This window comes from Pomacea canaliculata, linkage group LG10 (genome assembly GCF_003073045.1).
Source record: "Pomacea canaliculata isolate SZHN2017 linkage group LG10, ASM307304v1, whole genome shotgun sequence".
Classification (NCBI taxonomy): domain Eukaryota; kingdom Metazoa; phylum Mollusca; class Gastropoda; order Architaenioglossa; family Ampullariidae; genus Pomacea; species Pomacea canaliculata.
Window position 1 is genome coordinate 14,737,803 of NC_037599.1, and position 24,093 is coordinate 14,761,895.

The following is a 24,093-nucleotide window of genomic DNA, read 5'->3' on the forward strand; positions in this document are numbered from 1 at the left end:
CTACACCAGCGTTTGCAGCGAATGCGTTGCTGCGCAGTTTTTTGTTTAAAAAAACAAAACGTGAACGTGTAAAAATGCGGTTTTGATTTTTTTATTTTTCTCTTTGTTTACTATGAAGCAGAACAGTACTTGTAACCTATAATATTAATTACTATACAGATTTATTTACAATACTTTTCTGTCATATGCCCCTGAATGTATTGATAGGCTGACCATCAGTTTAACACCAAAAATTCTTTTCAGTCTGTTTTTGGTAAAAATATTCCCACATTTCTATCTTTGACCAATCTATGTGGTACATTAGCATTTCACTTGCTTTTAAATACATAAGCTACTCTGAAAATTTACCAAACAGCATCCAAGAAAAACCATTTGGGAGGCAACACAACTGAGGCTTAGCGGGATAGTTCTACTGAGAAGCATGAACTTTTTCAGTCTTTCATTAAAGCGTTCTACATGAATTCGTGCCTTGGTTACCCTCCTTGTATCCATCTCCTGTTCTGCAGACAGGCTAGCTCGCTTACCTAGAAATGCAGGGATTTTTATAGAAGCTGGTCTCGACAAAAGCAAATGCTATACATGTACTTTAAACCCTTTGTCCACAAGCAAAACATCTCCTTGTTCAATGTGTTGTAGAATGCCACATTTCTCAAATATATCAATAAAACATGCAGCACCTTTAGGGGCGACTGCAATCAGTTCTTTTATTCTGGTATGGTGCTTGTAAGAGGAATACACATTGCCTTGCTGCCCATAATCCTGGGTGTCTGACAAAAGAATTGTGTGCAGTCTACAGAGTATCTGACATTTTTAAACTGTCTAAACACTCTTGGCAAAGATGTTTTATCTATGTCCTTTGTTGGGAATATAGGGACATTCATACACTTGAAGTGTAGGAACATAAACTGATAAAAATTTGCTCTCAAACGATTCAGATGTGTCAAACATGTAGACAATCATTTTCGGTGAAAGTCCTTTTCGCAGCCTCAGAAGTCGCTAATACTGGTTCGTCGCTCTCAGATGTTGGGCCTTTTCTACCACGAAATTGCAGAGAGCAGATATATGTGTTCCTGGTTATTTTCTCCACATTTTGGAAATCAGATCGCCCACATAAAAACTGCAGGCGCTTTGCTTTCTCAGTCTTGAACTTGCCGTTGTCTTTCCCACTGCATGTGTCATGTTGTCACTGGTCTTACCAGGCTTTGGAAATGGAATAAAAAACGTCCCCTCCGGTAACCGCTCTGGATATCTGGAGTCCGATTTACATAAACCCCAACAGCAATGCTTGGTTCCTCCTGTTTTCAGCATTGTTTCAGAGATTAATTAAAAAAAATGTCGCTCTTTGTCAGTCGCCGTAGCGTAAACAGAAAGAACAACGTGCAGTGTTTGGCCGCAAAGCAGTCCCATGATACTCTGCTGCGTGACGTCACAATCTATTTTTAGTAACCCGAGAAAGCGCTATTTAGGGTTCTGACCAAGTTAGTCAACGGTTCTGCACAAAATCTAGAAGTCTGAGATCCCTGTGATTGGTTTTACTGACCTCTCTACGTACATAGATGGCACATAAGACATCCACTAGAGACTGCCATTTTTGTCAGTCATAATACAAATGAAAATTGTTCCAAGACAGTTTCTGGTCCTTCAGTTTTCTCTCTAATGACCTTCACCATGTTCTTTTGGCCGATCACATTTCCTCTTTGTGTCCAATGAAGTTGGTTTTGCCAAGACCAAATCTACCCATGGCATCTGCCAATTACTGGTAGACATCTGAGCTGACCTTGGTTTTCCAGCCACTGAGTACAAGGAGGATATCCTTTTTTGCCTTTATAATCTTGACTACAAGTTTGTAAAACTCCTTCACTTTTAGTTGTTTTGTATATGAAAGTCATAGCATACACTTTAACAATGGTAATATTTTTAGGCCTGGCAGAGAGGTGAATGGAGATCAGCTGCTGTATAAGAGTGTATAGCTGATGATGGCTCCAACTACTTCCCTATGGATGGGGAAGTCCATTCCATGCCCATGTCTGGTGTCCAGGCCTGACGAGAGAGGGGGTCTGGTATACCCGGGCCTGCAGCTATGAAGAGGGCCCGGGCTTGGTCAGTGGAAGTTTTTTTCCTTCTTTTCCTTTCCTTTTAAAGAAAAGTTGATGTAACATTCCTCATTCTGGGGATTTTTTTCTATGAAGAGGGGTACTACAAGTTTGATCTTTTACCATTAGATTTCCTCATTTACTAATTACTCACGTGTAAACAACTCTATGTTCAAGTAGTGATGTAGATCCTAGTGTAAGTGTCCTAATGTTTGCAGTCTATATTACCTTACTGAATGAAATGATAATCGAATTGTAAGAATACTATTATATACTGGGAAAACAATTGATGATTACAATTACAAGGAGCCCGGAGAGATCCTCTACCCTGGGGCCCATGCTAGCTCTCGGCGGCCCTGCTGGTGTCCTCCCCATTGTACAAGATCTTGTGGCCTTTGTCAGTTGCTTTGTTACGGCTCGCCGAGACAAATAGCGGATCACTTGGCAAGGGGCCAAGAGTGAGTCTCGGCATACAGACATCAGTACATCAATACTCCAAATCATGGTGATCTGACCCCCACCAGTTCCATTTGTATTGTTTTAGCTCACGTGGGAGTTGTTTCACTGGTGTAACGTGCAGACACTCCACATACCAATGGATGCCCCTTCTCTCAGCTTCAAATCTGCTTTGGTCCTATTAGCACATTTATTGCTATCCCTAGCTTGAAGATTGCTGATAGGGTGCATGGTCGTTTTGATCCATGGTCATGTTTCTACGTTTATAAATATGGTGACGCCAATCTTCCTGTTTAAGTGAACCGCAGCAAATGGCTTGGCTTGGTCACAAACAAGCAGGCAATTACTTTAATTGCAAAAAGCCATCACCTACTGATGCCATGTTAACATACTGATTATTTGTAGGGGTTTACTCCCTTAGCCTTTATCTTTCCCAAAACTGGCCACAAAGCATTTGGACCACTTTTCATTGATTATCGTATGGTAAAGTGTCATCTGCTCCCATATCAAACGCAAAAAGCTGAAGTTACTTCTTGATGCAAAAAGCCAGCTATATATTTAACATACATGTTTAGGATAATCCAGTTTTTTTCTATGATGTAATAATATTCAACATCATTTGACAAAACAGAAGAATAACAATAACATAAATACCATACGCTAAAAAGCTTACACACCCCTTTATACTTTGCTATACAGGGGAAGAAGTGAAAGACAATAGTTGCTACGAGGTGACTGGTTTCTATCATGTATTTTGCATGTTTCATTTTATTTGTTAAAAATACTTCAACAGAATATCCTGAAAAATTATGCTGTACTTGTTCATAATTTCAACATATATTTTGATAATCAAAATAAATTTGGAACATATCTTTGTCTTCAGTAAACAAATGATCACATGACTATTGGTGTGTTTCTGTACCCTGGATCAACTGCTGCTCTAACCACTAAACCATCCTCTTCCTGAAATGTCATGTAGTGTGCTTAAATCTTACCTTCTTAAAGTTGGTTTCTAAGTGAGGTTCTGAAGATTCCGGCACTGGGGGTCGAGAAGGTGTACAACGAAGAGGATCTGGAAGAGTAAGAAGTTGCCCATCTTCTCCAAACCATTTTTGGCCCTAATAAAATGAAGTTGTTGACATTTCTGTTGAAACTGAAGTTTTAAATAATGCACAAATATGCATATTTGAATGAGATCAGAAAGTCATACAAAAATAAAAACACTTCTTCCTTACAACTGACATTAGTCTGTTAATATGTAGAAATATTTCCAAAAAGCATTGTCTGAATCATATCCACACATCCAGTTCTAAATTGTAACATGACATTGGAATAATTTGGGGCACACCCTGTAATTTATCGCACAAAGTAAATATACTTCAGAGGTTTATTTCAGATTGTTGACCATTAGAAAGGAAGAATCTCATTCTTGGATTTTGGAAAATTTTTTTAAAAATCCATCTGTACCTAACCTCATGTAAAATATTTTGTCAGTTTAAAATGTATCTGCAGTCTAAGTGAGCCAGCCATGGCATCTAAAATGGGGAATGATTGGGGGTGTTAAATACACATTCTTTCCAATGGTGGAAACCATACCATTTCTTTAAAACTATGAAGGCCAATATATTAGAAGTAGGTATTGGAAACAAAAACAAAACATTTAGGATTGTTGTGATAATACTTAAATTCTTAACTTAAAAAAAAATCTCCTATAGTGAAATTACCATTCCCTTCACTTGAGGAGGCTGATACAAACTCTCAATTTCTCTGCCACCATCGGTAACCAATCGAACTATGCCTACAGTACTCTTATTTGTCTCTTTTAGACCATTCCACAGAGCATGATTTCTATTTATTAGAATCCTTAAGATGACATAAGCATGTAAGCAACAGAGGAATAATAACAATAATTAAAGTATTTATAAACTTCCCTTGCTACAGTAATTTTGTTATACAGACATAACAGAAATCATGCACACACCTAACATAAAATCCAATTGTAAGGGTCAAAGAGTCCCACATGCCCCCAAATAGTCTCTCCCCCACCCCTTTCTCTTGGGCATTGTATACCTTCATGATTTTTGTTATGTTTCAATATATGCAAGTCATGTGTTAATATTGGTTTATGAACATGCTTTAATTCCACACTAGTGCTTTATTTACCAATACACTATTTGTTGACAGGCAGAACTTGTACTGAGGCGGCAACCTCATTGATGAAGATGATTACTATTAATGCTGTTGTTATTGTTGTAAATCTTGTACAGTGTACTTCCAATGTAAACTTATTTTAATCTAAATTTCATATTTTCCCTTACTTCTTCAGGGTATAGGAGTGATATAATCCTATTTAGACTTGATCAATAAGAGTTTAAGCATTTTCTCTCTCATTTGATATTGAACATGTCTACTGCTTTAACCAGGAACCTTCTTTTTTGAAATTTCGATTTTTAGTTCTGCAGTTTTTCTGCTTGTAAACTATGTGTAAATAACAGATGGCCTGTAGACTATAATTAAGTAAATTCTCTTACCTACTGTTGATGCTCTAATGAATGATAATGATTGTTGTATATTTCACAACTGTACTATCATTGTATGAGTTCATTTTATTTTCACATTCCACACGCCAATCTATAAAGATGATCATGATGAAGATGTTAATGGTGATGGCTGTTGTTCAACTTAATAAAAGTTCTCCGTACACACAGGCCTAGCCAAGCTTTGTTCAACTGAATTATGGACAAAGGCAGTAAGCTTCTTTGCCCTGCCAACTGACAATTTGGTCAACCTAAATCTATTGCCTGGTGGGAGTAGCAAATAAATGCTGGCTAATATGTGGGAGGAATCCCCTTGAATTATGATAGTCTTTGTCTTCACCCTACATTCACACAGTGAGTGCACCCAAGATTTTCTGCTCCACTCCTGTGACTCTTCCACATACATTCACCACCTTGTCAAACACCAAGCTAAAGTACCTCAATCTTTTTCAAAAAGAATTAAGAATTTCAAAATAATGTAAGACAGAGAGAGAAAGCAGGAGAGGGTAATGGTAGTAGTACGGCTGCAGTAGGGAAAGTCTATGGCTGCATGCAGGCAGCTAAAGCACAAACAAGAATCTTCCATCTCATCTACTTCTGGACAAAGACTGACATGCAAAGGCTGTTGAGTGTGTATGTTTATGTAATGAAAATTTGAAGGCAGATAGAAGCACTGAGGAGGGAATGGAATGAGCAGGGGAGGCCACTATCAGGATAAAGCCCTCTTCTAGCCCATACAATCACTAGTACAGTCCTGTTCACATAGACAAATGTCTTACTAAATATTCTCTTGGATCATTGTCTACCTTCCCCTCCCAATGTTACAAATACCAACTACAGGGTCCATTGGATTCTGCCAGTGGTGATCTAACCACTGTCTTTAAATCAAGGAATTGAGATAAGTATACTCATGCTGCTCAGGTAGTGTCCAGGGAATAACACTTTTCCTTCTACATGTAACAATCACCACCCCCTCTTAATGGGTGCGGCATATCCTACTATTCACACCGATGGCACCATCTTTGCAATGCTTCATTAATTATGCAGTAATGATATTTCCAGGGAAATAATGCTCCTCAAATATACAACACAATCACCACCTCCTCTCAACAACTGCAGCATGTCAAATTATTGGGATAAAAAGTCATGACACATTTTTGCAACAGATGGTGCTAGTTCATTTTTGGAACTACTAGAGTCATTTGCATCTATGTTATTGCTATGTCATTTGACAGGTGACAGTTCTAGCTTCATTCTGAAAAAAATGGGCGATTTGATTGAAATTTGGAGATTTTACAAGTTTAAGATGGAAGACCAAGTTGTGCATTTTTGCCACAATTTACTGTTTTACTTATGTAAAGGGAAGAAAATGCATCAAGCTTGTTAAAAGTTGTGTAAAATTTACAGTCATAATGCTCTATATGAGCGTCAGTGCCAACAATGGTTCATGAAATTCTGTGCTGGTGATTTCTATCTCAAGGACACTCCTCGGTCATGAAGGTTGATGATGTCATAATAAAAGCATTGGTCAAGTCAAACCCATGTGACACGACACAAGATACTGCAGAAACATTGAACATTCCTCATTCAAGTGTTTACAAGCCCCTGAATAAGCTGGGATATGTAAACAAGCTCAACATTTGGGTTCCTCATGAACTCTAAAATGTTCATTTGACGATGCATATGATATTTGCATATACATATATCGGTGAACATTAAGCGCAAGCAAAACAATCTTTTTTGAAGTGACAAATAACTGGTGATGAGAAGTGGACTGTTTACAATAATGTGGTGTGCACAATCTTGGTCACAATCTCAAACAATATCGAATGCAGACATTATGTAACAACTCCATCTTTCACTGTTTATAGTACTAACATCCTTTCATACTGTCATCCATTGCTTTACATTCTGCTCTTGTACCTCATCTTTATATTGTTCAGAGTGCCTATACATACCTCACTGGCAATTATCTTTCGTTTATCATTATTGGCTTCTCGTGCAGGGGGTGAACACCCAGCCTCTCTCTGGCTGGATGACTAAGCTGGACCACCCCTTTTTTTCTTATGCTTTTCTTTTTCTTTTTTTTCTCCCTTACCTGGCCCTTTCATCTATTTTCTTTTTCTAATAAAAAATCTCCCTGTCATACTACAGTTTTATCCTTCCTATCTTCTGTCTACACTGGTCTTTCTCCTGTCTTCTTGTTTTCCATCATACCTTTCTTTTCAAGTCATTTTTTTTTTTTCTGTGGCCTCTTTTTAGGCCCCTTGCTTTTGGCGTGCAGGGCGACCCGTGTCAGGGAAGGTTGGGATCCTGGAGGTTGAGGTCCCTGATACCAACACACATCTTTGGCCTTGACTTCTCCTAGATGGGGGGGGGGGGGGAGAGCGGTCCGGTGGCGCAACGGTTAGCGCTGTTAGCGCCTGTCACCAATACAGTGAAGGTTGGCTGCCCAGAGTTCATTTCTCGTCTCGGGCACGCTGTTCTTTCTCTGCACGTGGCATCTGCTTACAGGGCTGGCTGCTTGCCGTAATATAGCCTTAGCTGCTGGCACGGCGTAAAACACCAAACACCCCCCCCCTCTCCTAGATGGGAGGTTGGTGTGGCCCACACCAAGTGGCTGGTCGTGTATTACCCTAGCTTTGCTAGAAGACTGCAGCTGGGGTCACTCGGGCCTTCATACTGGGAAGGCCAGTAAAAAATAAAAGTTGGGAGTGAATGAGAAGAGCAGTCCATCCTGAGGGATGTCAGTCTGTGAGTCCTGACGTAAAACTCGAAAGCCTTTCAAGGAAAAAGAGGTTGTTTGCCGGCAGTTTTTTTACCGAAAAATCTGTTTCCTTTGTTCAGGTCCGTCTCATTGGTAGCAGTCTTTACATTTTTAAGGATAGGACTTTACCATCAGATTTAAGGAATTATATGTCCTGATGGCTGTTTGTCTCATGGTTTTTTGGTTTGTTGGTGGCCTTTTTGGGCTTCACCACCCCTTTTTAAATTTTGTCCACTCTTTTACATAGTTTACTTCTTGTGTTGACTTTTTAAAGAATATTATGGTTATATCACTCGGGAGGTATTGTCCCTAGATTTTTAAAGTTAAGATTACTTTTTGTTGCCATGATATAGCCTCAGTTGCTGGCACGGCATTAAAAACAAACAAATTCCTAAATGAGTACAAACTCCTTCTGAGTGATGAAGACAACATTCATCAACAGCACATTGTGTCCTGGTCAGTTCTTTTACCGAGGATTGCATCTTTTCTCTTCAAATTCAGCTCTTGAAGAGACCACTATTTTTAGAAATACTACCCTTTCGTAACTTCCGGTTTTCTCGACAGGTCATACAAACTTGAAGTGTGAAACAATTAAATTTTATAGTTTTTATTAACCTTCAACTATTAATTACTATTATATTGTCATTTTTAGTTGTTGTAGTACAAATCCATGTCAAATTGAGGAACTGGCAAGTAAGTAATGTGTAGCTATAGGTTGTTATAAAAAAAGCTTACAAAAAAATACATTGTAGTCTATTTTTATTTTTACTATTTCTGCACTTTTTTAATTGTATTAGATGACCTCTTTCAAGTAGATTATGTACAAGAAAATGAAGAAGATTCATGATCTTAAATGTTTAGTAGTTTGATAATCTTTCTAGCAGGATGTCATTTGTGCGTTGGGTCTGTATAACATAACTCCTCTTACAAAAAGATAAATCTCATTAGTGAAGAACATACAAGCAGAAACATTTACAGATTACATATAGAGGTACGCTGCATCCACATGTCTCCAAACTTTAAGTTTCAATGCAACAACAGAAAAGCTATTTAGTCAGAAAATTGATTTGAAAATTTTTTTCTCATTTCTAAAAATTTCTATTTCACACTTTTAAAATCAATTTAAATATTTTAAAAACACTATTATAGGCTATCAACCAATTCTTTTCAAAATGCAATAAACAGTTGTAATATTTTTTAAACACTGGCATATACTTGCATTTGTTCTTAATATACACACCTGTTCTAGTTCATTCAGTAGGCGACATTCCATCCTCTTCTCATTATGTGAGGAAACCAATGGGCGTACACCCACATAAAATCCCTCATCTTCTAGAAAACGTAATCTTTTTACAGCATCTTCCCTCCTCTGTAGTGGAGCTGATGTAAACAAACAAAACTTATTAAAATGCTTCAGGTCTTCCAACCTTCTTCCCCAAAATACGCAAAAAAAAAGTCTTTAAAAAAATAAACATTGCCTGATTAAAAAAAAACGGAAGTCTTGAATTCTAATCTTAACTTCCTTGGTGTTAGCTCAAATTTGTAATTGTATGCAAAAATGCTTACCCCCAAGCAGAACTCAGACTAAATGCTACATCTAGGGTCAAGTCAGATGAGCTAAATAGTGTTCAGGGTTAACTATTCTTACATAAACTCTGAGGTTAATAAGGTTAACATTGTTTTTTCTGTCTAAAAATGGATTGAAACTATGACATGTTAAACTAGGTCTTCCTTCAGACTATATCCAGATGCATGAAGAAAGTTTTTACTAGCTGACAAATATTATTCTGAAGTTTTTTTAAAATATAAGAAATATGCAAACTACTAGTAAAACAATTGTAGTCATGCACTGAACATAGTATTCATATTCTTCTTAATTAAGGGTCTGAAAGGTAAATGGATGCACTAGACAAAATAATGACCAACAGCTTCAGTGACAAAGACAATGAATTCAGGGTTCATACAGGTTTGACCACACTGTTAATAAGGATCTTCTATGGACTGTAAACCTATTTTAAGGACCATTTGAGGATGTTTTCAGACAAAACTAGCTACAGCTCATCTGTCACTCATTTTATGTCATTCTATTACAGATTTGTGGATTGAAAGTGGGAAGATATAACAAAGCAGTTTTCTTATCAGGCCTGAAAAAGTAAGTTTCTCATTCTCATATCTTTCTGCTTTCACATATGCTTTTAAACTAGCTTCAGCTACGGAAGCAGTATTGAACAATACATTGCAAATTCCACACTGCACTTTTGTCTTTTTGTTGTTGTTTTACAACATACAGTCTTTGTTATCTGTTTCTTTTAACTGTGTTGGATATTGCACATTCTAGCTTTCCAGGCAGGATGACTCCGCTCACCACTGCCTTGCTGCTTGAATAAATATTACGATTTGAAACATATATACATATACTTATTTAGATGGATTAAGCTCTATAAGAAGTATCTTGCTTAACTGAACAATTATAGTTACCTTTAGGCAGCTATGTTTGCCTTGGACAGTTTATTTATTTTGGGGGAAATTGTTATGACTGTATGGTGTTACATCAAGAAGCTGTGATCCCCTTTGTCATAACATTATCCAACTGTGCTACAATGCATTCATTAGTTTGTCTACATTATTACTTCCTTAATTCATCATCAAGTTATATCTGTTCCTGACATGACCTGTTTCAATCGGAGACACGATGACTCGTCTTTTTAATGGTTCTATCTTCTGCAGAGGGATTTTTTGGCTCCCCCTACTCTTCTCTTCTTTCTGTGTGTGTGTGTGTGAGAGAGTGAGAGAAAGCCTTTGAAATAGTGGATGTTTTTTTTCTAAGTCAAAAATATGAGATCTGAACATGCCATTCTCAAAGCAAGTGTTTAAAAATATTAGATTATGCTTAGTTTTGTTTTGTTTTTTTTGCTGTGAAGCTTTTATTTTTTTTTCTACCACTTCCTGCTAATTTCATTTTTTCTAAATGTCAATATTCACAAGTTCTTAAGAAAAGCAGTACTGTTTTCTTTGCAGTACTGTTTTCTTTTTGTGGAGAAGCAAATCTTTAAAGTACATTTCATTGCAATCTGCAATGCCAACGCATTTATTTAATATATACATAGAAATTTAAAGTATTGGTATTTCATTAACCATTTGACGGAGATCCAAACTACCATGATAATGTATCTTTACTCCTAACTGTGTGTTAAATGTCTGTATGAGTATGCATGCCTGCCCTTGTGAGCAAAAGAAAAATTTCTTTCTCCTTGACAGACAATAAAGTCTGATTTGATTTGATTTGATTTAAATTTCCTAGCTTGTAAAAACCTAATAATAATAAGAAAGTAAGTTTTAAATATTATTCTTGGTGACAAGAGAAACAGCTTCTACCCCAAACATTAAACCACATTTTATAACTGGCTAGAGGGAACAAGAATACAGTTTAATGTAACTAAATCAAAATGTTTATCTTTAACAATAAGATTATTCTAGTACCGAGTTGAATGGCAACAAACAATATTAAATTATACACGCCATTGTTTTCTGTACAGCTGTCTCTTCCAGCAGCCCTGCTTTTTTTTTTTTTTTTTGTCACTTCCCTATCCACCTTCACCAATAGCACTTTTCACCTGTCACCCCATGAGCCATTCAGTCATGGGTGGAAGCTCTGGATAACAACCCAGCTCACTTAGCAGAACTTCAAAGCCTTTATAGCCCCAACCTTATGACACTTTTATTCTGGATGGTGAAAGCCAACATTCCCTTTAAAACTTGCACTACTAAGTCACTATGATTGTTTGAACTGTCTTCCTGTAGTTCCTCCTTATTTTTACCAAGTTCAGTTCCTTAGCGATATGGTTTGGGTCAAAATGACATGTGACTCTGTACATCCAGTTCCCAAATGGACAGTGGCAGGCAGCAGCAATACCAACTGGCCTCCACTGTACAAACTATAGAGCAGAAGTAGAAGCCCTGGTCCACGCAGCAAACATCATCAGCAGCAGAGCAGACCATGACAGCCAGGTCGTCTTCCTGACCGATGCTCTGTCGGTGCTGCAGGCAGTCAACAATAACAAACTGCCAGACCTAGAAGCCGCGCTGCTAAACATCAAGTGCCTCAGAACGGCTCTGCAGTGGATCCCATCACACTGCGGGATAGATGGGAATGAGGAAGCTGACAGGATGGCTAAGTTGGGTGCAGAGGACGAACAAGAAGACAATGCAGTCAACATGTCAGAGATGAAAACCATCATTAAGTCTCTGTACAGGCCACAGCAACCACTGGACAGTTACCATCAGCTGTCCAGACCGGACCAGGTCGCTATCTTCCGCCTCAGGACCGGGCACAACAGGCTGCTTCACCACCTACACAGGAAGTTGCACCTCGTGCCGTCCCCGAGATGCTCATGTGGAGAGGCAGACCAGACTGTAGAACACATCCTACAGGACTGTAGGAATCTCCGTACCCTGAGGAAAGAGACGTGGCCACAGTCGGAGACCCTGCACAACAAGCTGTACGGGCCAGTGGAGTCTCTACAGAAGACCACCAATTACATATCAAGAGCTGGTCTCCAAGTGTGAAAGAGGCGAACGACAAAAAAAAAAACAAAAAACATGTGACTCAACAAACTCGTCAGTGGGTGACTCAGAGAATAAGCAGTTTCTTTTAAAATTTACTTATTTTACCTCATTTCCGCAAAAAGTAATAATGTATGGTAAGCGGCCTACCAGAAGCAATCTTTAAAGTACATTTAAGTAAATTTTATTCAACACGCATTGTTTGCAAAAAGATCATAATAGAGCACAAACTGTTGGTCGAAAGTTGACTCGGGGAGGTAATCGTAATAGGGATGACATTTACAGGGTTGCTGAAAGCCAGCAGAAGCCCTGAGGCAGATGACCTTTCCAAGCTCCTTGCAATAATCATTAATTGCAATTGTTTATTATTTTCCCAGTATTTAACACTATGTTTACAAGTTTGACTGACAATATCTACATTTCGTTTAGTAACATAATATAGACAGCTAACATTAGAAAAAGTGTACCCAACTAGGATCTACAACACTGCATGAGAAGAACATTTCAGAACTGCGTAGATGTGAGTGGTCAGTAAATGAGGGAAAATGACATTAAAAGTTCAAACTATTTGCATCCCTTCTATATATCTGTCACTATTGGACGTGAAAAACTCAAAATATTAATAGAAATGAAGATTTAAGACAATTGCAAGGTTTATATCCTTCACCATAATGCATGTGTGATGTCACAGATTTAGATATAATTATTGGAGATAGCAGTAATTCTAGCAGCCTACATTTCATAGTGTTCTTTGAAGTCTAGATTTATTCATTTTTCCTTGTAATACCTTTTCTTTTCGGTGTTGTTTAAAGAAAAAAAAAAAATTACTGACCAATGACAGGCCCCCAGCATGTCCAGGTACACCATCCCTCCATGCCCCTACCTCTCTCATCAGGACTGGACGTTTACATAGCTATCTCTGTTTGGGCAGGCAATACCAATGTTCCTTTTGTAACTTCAACACGTAGCTTAGGTTACATAATGTTTACTGGTGTACTTGATAAGCATCTTTCTGACATCTGTGGTTCTGCACACTATAAGCTACGGACGATCAGCTCCATTTGCCATACTCTGTCCATCTCAACCACCAAAATTCTCAACTGCTCATTTGTTCTGTCACTTCTTCATTCTCTTCATTGACTACCAGTTAAATCTAGAATAGACTACAAGCTCTTAACTCTATGCAATGGATTCTTTGAAGGCTATTCCCCCACTACTTTACTGAAATCTTGTCTGTCCACTCCCCTGCTTGAAACCTTTATTCCTCATCCCATCCATCCTTCCCACAAACAGACAACATATACTCTCCCTTTGTGCTGTTAACCAGTGAACCTCTCTTCCACATCACATTCGCTATTCTGACTCCAAGACTACATTCTCTGAAAACATATCTGTTCACAAAGTACTATCCCTGAATTACTATTCTTAACTCCCTGGCAATACCGTCTGCCATGCTAACCACCATGTAATGCTTCATCTTAAACTTTTTATAGTATCATTTATCATAAATGGTCTGCACAGAGAATGTAATCTATATTGGTCGTGATGTTGCACATTATAAATTCACATTATTATTATTAAACTATGTCCGTGAACTTAAACTATGAGGAGGTCATAATTAGAAAGGTTTTAACAAAGAAGTTTTATTGTATAAGATTTTTGTGGAGATTTTATCTGAATCTGCTTCCTTCTTTAAATTTGCAGGTCCACAAACATCTACAAATGTGTGAACTTGTAAAATGTTTGACCATTATAAACTGATAACTGATATTTATTTAGTTACCTGTAGTGAAAGATGGAATGAAAAGTATTTTTTTTTCTGCTTCTTGTAGCTTTTCTGGTTGCACTGTTTCTGACCGACGTATTGCAACAGGTCCATAGCCTTCCTCATCATATTCAATGTCTGTTAGAAGACACTGTTTATCTGCAAAACCAAGCAAGTAAAAATCTCTACCTAAAGCTCATTCCTGCATAGTTATGGTAATTTATTCATAGTCTGTTTTAAATAAGACCTTTTTGGAGACAACATATTTTTTGACATGTTATATCCCCAGTAGTAATAATAATGAAGATTGCTTACAGAGTGTTATTCCCTTATGGCACACAGGGCTTTAACAAAGAACTACTAGTAGAAAACAGTACAATAGGATTTTGTATTATCTAAACAACCAAACACAGACTATAAGTCAAGAGTATAAGGCAGCAAGTACATCTTCAGCCACTGCTTAAATGTTGAAACTGATGATGCATATTTCAGATGAAAGCAAAGGGGAATGTAGATAGCAAGGGGCAACAAAGACAAACAATGAAGGCCCATCTAAGACCAAGAGTATTGTATAATTCCTATTTCCTATTTTGGTTATTTGTGTTGTTTGGTGGTTTTGTTGCTGTATCATGTATCATCTTGATTTGTTTTTCACTCTTTCGAAATGTACCAGCCCCAAAGAGTCTGAGTCAACAATCCCTTATCCAATTTCCTGATGCTCAATAAAGGTGCACCCCAAGCTTGCATTCATTCTCCCATTTTGTAATGTCTTTTCACCAGTGACTGTATCTGTGTACCACCAGGAGGTGGATCAAATGGTGGTATTACGCTGTGACAATGGTCTCTATCTGAATATCTCCAAGACTAGAGAAATGGTTGTTGACCTCCACAGGAAGAGAGCCCATGTGGAAACTCAATGGTGAGGCTACAGAGCTGGTAGACAATTTCAAGTTACTGGAACCACCATCTCAAAAAACCTCAGTTGGGACAGCAATGCGGTGTCTCTCATCAAGAAAGCCCAGCAGCAACTATACTTTCAGCACCAGCCTGAGAAAGTTTGGCTTCAGGAGGGACATTCTGTGTGGCAATTACTGACATTTTCAATCACTGTTTGGTAAGGCAGCATCAACCAGAAGTGGAAAGTCTGACTCAAACAGGTGGTATGGGAGGCTAGCAGATCTATTGGCTGCAAACTTCCCTCTGCAGGTGTAATCTACATTAAGTGCAGTTTTGCAGAATGCATGTCACGAAAGAGTAGTAATAGGGCTAAAGTGTGGGTTTTGCACTTCTGCTCTATTCACGAGACAGGCGGACGCGCTGGTAAAGTGACCGACAGAAGGAGGGCGTTGTGGCCATTTATGTAAAAGTAGTCATCGCTTCAAGGTATGTTTGCTAATTAAAAGACCATTCACGTCACGATGGACACTTAATGTAAGGTCACGAAGTAATGCAAGCCCTAGTTCCCATCACTGGCATCACGGCGGTCAACATACGCTCTTAATTACCACTTAGAGAAGGACAATACTGTCACAATGCGAGCTAGTGAAGGGAAAACCAGACCATTAGGTGACGGGATTATGTACCATATTGCTAGAAGGCTGGGGACCTTGTCACACACTAGCTGTGATGCGTGATTGGTGGTAGTGGTATATCATGAGGCCAAAACATCCCACATGAGAAAGAGTTTTTATGCTAAAGCAGAAGTCTCTCTGAACTCCATTGTGGCTTGAATCAGGACTGAATGTTAAATGCATCTCCTATAGGCAATATATGTAATGCAAGTATCTGTTCATTCACGTTTGTCTGCTTCTTTGCATGTGTATTTGGATATGTCTATGCAAGCAGTGGTGGAAACTTATTTTATATATGTGTGTGTGTGTTTGCTTGTGTGTGTGTGCATGCATGTATTCAAATAGGCATTCCCTAATGCAGGCAACCCAAAAGAAAACAACCAAAAATCCAATCGTTCTATTATTGAACTTATGGTGTGGACAGGAACATTTGCAGCTTGGATTTTTTAAATGATTTGTGCACACTGGAGCAGCTTCTAGTAAGATATCATCCATACTATCTGGCATTCTCTGGACAACAATGTTGCATGATATGTTGCGTTCATCTGTGTCTGTATTTTTTTATGTAAAGCACCTGTCCATAGGACCTGGATGTGGCACTATACAAATTTGCTGTACATGTATTATCATTATTATTTGTATGTTTGTAAGGGTAGAGGTGTGAGGGATACATGGTGAGGCAAGTATTTAGTTTGTACATAGGTGTATTTAGAGTAATGCATGTAATGGCATCATTAAGACATGTTCCTAGTCCCACATCACTTGGCAAATCAATTCTTATCCTTGTGAAACATTAAACTGTTTATATTAAATCCGTTGCTAATCCCTGTAAGGAAGATACTTTTGTAAATTACCTTCAACTTTTAACTCTTCTCCTTCATCTCCTTCAGCCTGCAAAAGGAAGCAAAAACTTATAGAACTGTCAGCTAAAACTGACAAGTCATTACAACATATCTTTATTCTTCACTAAATATTCTTCATTATTTAGGACAGGTTAGAAGTTCTTTATTCACTCTCACATCAATGAGTCATCGTCATCAGAAGTGGTCATCGTGCAGTTTGACAGTGTGGCCTGTACCTTTCAGCTATAGACTGTGATAGGCGAAGGTCACAAAATATACAGTGATTCTACAACTGTTTTTGAGAAAGTCATCCATTCTTATTATGTTTGTGGTTTTCTTTTAAGTGAAGTGCTTTGAGCCCATCTTTAATGGTGGGAGAAAGCGCTATACATATAAACATATTATTATTATTGTGAAATGTTATAAAATCTAGATGAAGCTCAGAACAGGAGTCCAGGGAACAGCTGTCAGGAAAGGAAGAGACTCCACCTGTTAAATATTCATGCCAGCAGACTGTAAATGAGGCATAAGATGGAGGGATAATCATTTTGGCTCTTTGCCTCTCTCCACAAAGGAGGGAAACTGCCAGACACTCAAATAAAATTTAAAATGTCGAAAAGGAGGGGAGAGACCCAAAGTTAGCATCTGATAAGGTAGGCCAGGTGCAGAGTTCTTTTTAAAGAGCCTGTTGCAGTTCAATAAGACAGAAAGGTACTGTTCAGAATGATGGATTCCAGTGAATTTGCCATTTTTGTGCAGTGAGTACATAGCCCCTTTCCTGCAGGTGGCCTAATGCCTGAAACCTTACCCTCATCTTACCCACATTGTATAGGATACACACCTATGCAAGTTATCTAGTTGTTTTAAAATATACTGAGCCTGCATTTGACTGTATTTAAAACTTAGCACATTTTTTGTAGTGGTGTGGTGGAAGACCTGGTGTATCTTCCAAGTGTCATGAGTCTTTCAGCACTCCTTAGTAAACCATTGGGCATATTGTTGGTGATTATGTGCCCCTATATCATGAAGAGGGTGGAATTCTTGTTGACTAGACCTGTTGAGAGAGCTCTGACTTTTTGTCTACTTTTTCTTATCTTGGTATTTTGAAAAGTGGCTGGTAGTGTAGGACTGCAAGAATGAATGGTTTCATTTTATATATATTCTGGGAGTCTTGCGTACTGCTTCTTGCTGCTTTGATGAGTTTTGACCTTTCCACACTAGACTATGCTGGACATCATAATTAATGGATGACATGGTAAACAATTTGCCTTTCTCGGTGGAGCATTTGCTTGCACTGAAGTTGGTGAAATATGACTGTAATAAATCAATCTCTCTCTTGCACACCTACCTTTCTAACTTCTGATATTTCCTGAGAAGATGCTTCTGGATGCACTTCCTCTTCTTTCAGTTTATTTTCTTCTGGTTCTTGCTCCCAGACACGGGCAAAAAAGTCAAGGGCATCTTCAGCACTAGGTATAAGTGCATCCTGAGAAGAAAATATAAAAGAAAGTTTCCCTTGCTTATACCTTTTAGAGAATATTGTGGCATGGTGTGACGGAAAATAGCAGTGTTAAGTCCAAAAGACTTCTGTGCATTTGCAATATAATATCATATGGCATTTCTTCAGACTTTAAATGGAATTCAAAAAGAATAATTTAAAAATACTAATAAATTATACCAAATTCCAGGACCTTTTTAAAAATCTTTAACAAACATTTCTAATTTGCAAAATAGTGATATGCTAGCACACAACTTTAAAACTTGTCAAGTTTGTATTAACGTTCTTTTCAACCTTTTCAGAGATAATCTGGCCCATTCTTTGCCAACGCAAACGAAGTTGATGAGCTTTCTCTGCAGTAGCACGTTCAATCTCTGCCTCATTTATCTGCAAAAAAATCATGGTAATTATTATGTTACAGATGTCAAGAATGGAATAAAATCATTTCATGCTTTTCTTATGTATTCCTTCATTTCATAAATACAATATTCTCAAATGGCTGGCTGGAAATGTTAAATGTAACATTTAATGTAAATACAGCAGTAAGTCCATAATTTTGCTGTTTACGTATTTTTCAAATGATCATTTGAGGATTGTCAATGATATATGCAGCCAAAGCAATCATCAAGAAATGCAGTTATGTGATTTGATGCTACAGGATAAGAAAAGTAAAAATAAATGTAATACTAGAGGGAAGTTGAAAAAAATACTACCTGGGATGTGGAAGATCCGCATACTACAGCATGTGTGGTAAGGCACAAGAACTTACCTGTGAGCTACAAGTTTACCAAGGCACAGTGGGACAGGTGGAAGCCTGATGGATAGACTTTGAGGAAAAGATTGTTTGTTTGACTGAGGCAAGAACAGGTAGGCTTTCTGCAGGGTAAATCATGCACAGACCACATCACTACTCTGCAAATTATCATTGAACAGTCCATCAAATGGCAGTCGTCACTATATATATAACTTTTGTGGATTTTTAGAAGGCTTTTAACTCCATAGACAGAAAAACCATCTGGAAGTTGATGCAGCACTATGGATTTCCACCAAAGTTCATTGCCATCATCCAGCAGCTGTAAAAGGAACCAACATGTCAGGTGATCCTCAACGGAAAGCTTACTGACCCCCTTCGCAGTGAGGACTACAGGGAGGCTTGTATGCTTTCGCCAACAATCTTCCTGATCGTCATAGACTGGATCATGAGAAAAGCAACCTCTAAAAGCAAAACGAGCATTCAGTGGACCCTCACAAGGCCACTTGAGGATCTTGACTTTGTGGATGACATCAGCCTGTTGTCCCACAAGCAACAACATGCACAGATAAAGCTCTCTTGGCTTGCAGAAGAAGCAGCGAAGACTGGCCTGACATCAACATCAAGAAGGAGTTAATGCGAGTCATCAACAAGATGCCCCACTCCAACTACATGGAGAATGTATTACATGGACAGTATACAAATGATGGAAGGATAAACAACTATGTGGACAAACAGAAGATATAAAGAGAAATCAGAACTAAATTTTTCTCACTACTGAAAGATCCAGCAACCATATTCTGATATTCTAACAATATAACTGATATTTTAAAAAAATAGTGAAAACAATACTCTGAGCATTGCAAAATGCAAAGGCATAAACAAATAAGCTTACTGTTATATTTCTGCCAGCACCACCTAAAGAGTTGTTTTAGTCTCCACCCTAATTACTCACTGAAATATTTTCCTTGGATTAACCATCAGGGGTTATAAAATGCTGAAATGGGTTTAGAAAACTTAACACATCAATTTTAAAAAATACCTCATCAAATTTGATCCCTTTATTTTCTCGGAGATTACGCTGTCGTTTTCGCTCTTCCCTTGCCTCTTTTTCAATTTCTCCTTCTGCTTCTTCCTAAGACAGAAAATTTGAATAGTGATTGTCTGGTTAGTTAATAGATGTCATAAATATCTCACTGACCTGTAATTGTTGCAATCATCATCAGAGTCTGCACATGCTAGTGCAAGTTTATTATGGATGTTGCGTGTTGGCGATTGTGTTGTTGTCTATGTCTTGCCTCTCGTACTGTGCTGGCCTGTCGTTGGGTGTGCGGGGGCTGATGGGGGAATCAAGGGTCGGCTCACATGGCCCTTGTGTAACCCTATCCATCTCGCGAGCATCTCAGAACCCTGTGCAGCGGCGCTCATCGTCACACATCAGTTGCTTGCAGGGCCTGCGCAGGTCTCTTCTTTTTGGGACTTGACAGCACCCCCTCCCTTTGACCTTTCTCCCCCCTTTCTTCACCTTCTTTCTTCACGTGCGCGCACTCCTTGGCATGTTTTTATGTCGCTTCTAGACAGTCATCTTCCAGCAACAGCCAGAGCTGGACGTGTGGGATGGTGTTAGACTGTGGCCCTGACAGCCAGCACTTTTCTCTCCGTTGATCAACCTGTCACAAGCCGTTTGGGAGAGTAGAGGTATATTTTTTGCTGGGTTCCACACTATTCTAGTCTGTAGGGGCTCTGATCCTCGGTTGGAAGTGTGCGTAAGGGCAAGTGAGAGAATTTTTGAGTGCTAGACACTTTTGCTTCACCATGTTAGGTTAGTGTTTGTGATGTCTGGGTCGCGGCGCATGTGGAACGCACCCATTTCTACCTATGTGGATTTAGCATTAATAGTCTGATGGTTTTATATATATGATCGTCCCCATCCACAAAAAAAGGAGACATCAACAACATGGCCAACTACCGGCCAGTGTCGTTATTTAGTGTTATTAGAAAGACTTTCACTGCAATCCTCAATAAGAGACTTTACAAGTGGACAGAAACTCCGACTGGAAACGACTCCCCGAGTCCCAAGCCCGGATGAAGGAAGAGGGTTGAGCAAGGAGCTAGCAACCCCACCGTGTAAAAAAATAAAACACTACAGAAACTGCAAACACATTAACTGCACGAGAGCCTTGATGGGAAGATCCCTCTTCGGAAGGGCTTATGACATGTGCTAGCGAAAGTCCTTGAGAAGCCAGCTGGCTGACCCATCTTCTCACGGCCAAGGCAAAAACCAGGATAGGGACCTGAAACATCAGAACCCTATATGAGAGAGGTAAATCAGCTCAGGTAGCACAGGAAATGAAGAACCATGGCATCAAGCTCCTCAGCCTGTGCGAGACAAGGTGGAAAGGCAACGGTCAGACCAGACTTTTGTCAGGGGAGACTATCATCTACTCTGGACATGGACCCTGACCATAATCACATATAAGGAGTAGCAGTACTCATGACACCAGAGGCTGCATGAGCACTAATAGCAGGGGAACCAGTTTCCCCACGACTCATGTCAGCAAGGTTCAACTCCAAAGGAAGAAAGATCACCATCACCCAGTGCGGTGCACCTACCAACGCAGCTAAAGAAGAGGAAAAAGAAGAAAACCAGATCGATCAACATCACCATAAATTGCCAGTTTAGAAGGAGTCTGCTGGATGTCAGAGTAAAGCAAGGTGCAGATGCAGCCACAGACCACCACCTTCTTGTGGCAACCATGAAGATAAAGTTGAGGTCCTTCTGTGACTCATCAGACAGACCCCACCACAAATTCAACGTGCAGTTTCTTAGAGACCATAGAAAGCAAGAAGAGTTCAACTGCAAAGTTAAAAACAGGTTTGTGACACTCAAGGGACTCCTGGAAGAAACAGTGGCCAACCACTGGACAGGATAACAAGAGACGTGGAAGACTTCCTGCACACCCTTCAGGTAAAAAAGGAAAACAGCACAAGAAATGGCTGACTTTAAGGACCTGGCAAAAGATAGAGGAAAGGAAAGAGCTGAAGCAGAAGACCAACTTATGCCAAGACCAGCACGAAAAAGAAGAGCTTAGAGCAAAATACTGGGAGATAAACAGAGAAGTGAAGAAGAGTGCAAGAGACAACAAGAGACAATTCGCACACAGGATGGCAGAAGAGGCAGAGCAAGCAGCTGGACAAAATAACACAAAGAGACAATACGAAATTATAAGAATTCAATCAGGAAGGAAAAACACCAATGCGTGCAGACCAATAAAAAATAAGAATTGCAGCATCATCACCAGTGATGCAGAACAAAGATCATGTTGGGTGGAATATTTTGATGAAATACTTAACCAACCACCACCAACAACCACTTTGGACATGGCCCCAGCTGCCGAACAGCTCCAAGTAAACACCAACCCATCAACTAAGGCAGAAATCATCAAAGCCATCAGTCCTTGAATTCTGGCAAAGGCAGCAGGCCCAGATGGCATTCCTGCAGAAGCACTCAAGGCAGACCCAACAGCCGCAGCAGAGATGCTACACCCTTTCTGCACAAAATTTGGGAACAGGAGCAAGTTCCAGCAGACCAAGCCAAGAACAGGTAGGCTTTCTGCAGGGTAAATCATGCACAGACCATATCACTACTCTGAGAATGTATGACTAGTGCAATGTCTCATCAAGTAGGCAGTGAATTCTAATGATGGTGTACATAGAAGTGAATCAAAATGATGAAAAACAACTTTTGTGTATGAATTAAACAGGCTCCAAATTAGCCATCTAGTCACCTTCAAATCATTATATCTTTTTTTTTTAAAGAAAGGTACATCTGGAAAAAATTCAGATTTTTAAATCAATATTTTTTTCTTCCTTTGTTAAGGGATTAAAGCCATTCAATAATGACTCAGACAATGCTCAGATTTCATCCCTTTTTATTTACATAGTTTAGTGTGGAGTAAAAATGATTGAATATGATGCATGGGTTTGTGTGGACCAGCGTATAGTTGCTGAAGGAGTTGCATATATTTATCCTTAAAGTAGGAATGGGTTAAAATGGGGAAAATGAAGTCATGGACTGAAAACAATAACTGTCAACTAATGGTGAGCTTCTCTTTCAAATGGTCTTAAACTTTAGGACTATAATTTTGCAAAAAAATTTTTTTGTGCCAATTTTTAAAAAAATGCAAAAAGACATACTATCAAAACTGACCTTTGCTTTTTGAAGGCGATCTCTCATTCTTGCTCGAAGACTACTAGACTGTCTGTTTGATCGATCATCTTGTTTAAGACTTTCCTCCATGGACGCTGATTTATCAAGGAGTGTTGATTCTTTGTCTGTGAAAGTAAAATTTGATGGTTCAGAAAATGGTCAATGATTTTTACAAAACACTAGACCAACAGAACACAATGTAACAAAAACACAAGGTCAATCATGATGCTCCAAATAATTTTCCCTGATACATTAAGATGGAAAAATTTCTTCCATTTTTAAAAAAGATTTTCAGAAGGGATGTCAGAACCTAGTCGGTACTGATTATGATAACAACAACTACCACCACTACCATCAAATTTATAGCAATAGATGATCAGGTCAGGTCAGTCCCATGCCCGGTCCGGGCGTAGGGGGGACCGTCCGGCAGCAGCAACAGACAGAATTTTCCACCCGGTCCTGTCTTGAGCAGATGAGAGCAGGTCTGGCATCTCGCGTTCGGTCCATTCTTTAATGTTGGTGACCCAGCTTTTCCTCGGACGACCACGACGACGGCTCCCTTCGAGGGTTCCTTGTAGGATCGTCTTGGACAGGGTGTTGTGGCGGGTGACGTGACCGAACCAGGCGAGCTTGCGCCGCTTCACTGTTGCCAGAAGGGGCTCATTGTGGGCCCACGAGGGAGGTTACGGTGCTCCGTACGTATGCGTTGGTCTTGTGTTCGGTACGAGATGCGGAGCAGCCTTCTCAAGCACTTGTTCTCAAAGGCCTGGAGCTTCTTTTCCGTTGCGGCAAGCAGCGTCCAAGTCTCGCAGCCGTAGAGTAGGATTGACACTACGAGGGACTTGTACAGCCTGTGCTTGGTACTGAAGCTGATTGAGTTGCTTCGCCAGATCCTATCCAGCCTGGACATTGCGGATGTTGCCATACCAATCCTGATACGGATCTCTGCTGTACAGCAACCATCTCTAGTCAGGGTGGCACCCAAATACTTGAAGCTGTTGACCTCCTCCAGTTTCTGGCCGTTCATGACGATGTTGCTG

At 39.3% G+C, this 24,093-nt stretch overlaps 1 protein-coding gene across 2 annotated transcripts in view; it reads right to left on the reverse strand.

Moving 5' to 3' along the window:
- LOC112573349 (coiled-coil and C2 domain-containing protein 2A-like) overlaps positions 1-24,093 on the reverse strand; it is a 139,807-nt gene that overhangs the window by 96,147 nt on the left and 19,567 nt on the right. For both annotated transcript variants that reach the window (XM_025253630.1, XM_025253631.1), the window contains exons 6-13: positions 23,054-23,178; positions 19,886-19,978; positions 18,387-18,479; positions 17,943-18,080; positions 16,607-16,643; positions 14,200-14,340; positions 9,094-9,233; positions 3,545-3,667 (exon numbers count right to left, since the gene is read on the reverse strand). In XM_025253630.1, coding sequence (XP_025109415.1) covers positions 3,545-3,667; positions 9,094-9,233; positions 14,200-14,340; positions 16,607-16,643; positions 17,943-18,080; positions 18,387-18,479; positions 19,886-19,978; positions 23,054-23,178 — 890 coding nt within the window. The remainder of the gene's footprint in view (positions 1-3,544; positions 3,668-9,093; positions 9,234-14,199; positions 14,341-16,606; positions 16,644-17,942; positions 18,081-18,386; positions 18,480-19,885; positions 19,979-23,053; positions 23,179-24,093) is intronic.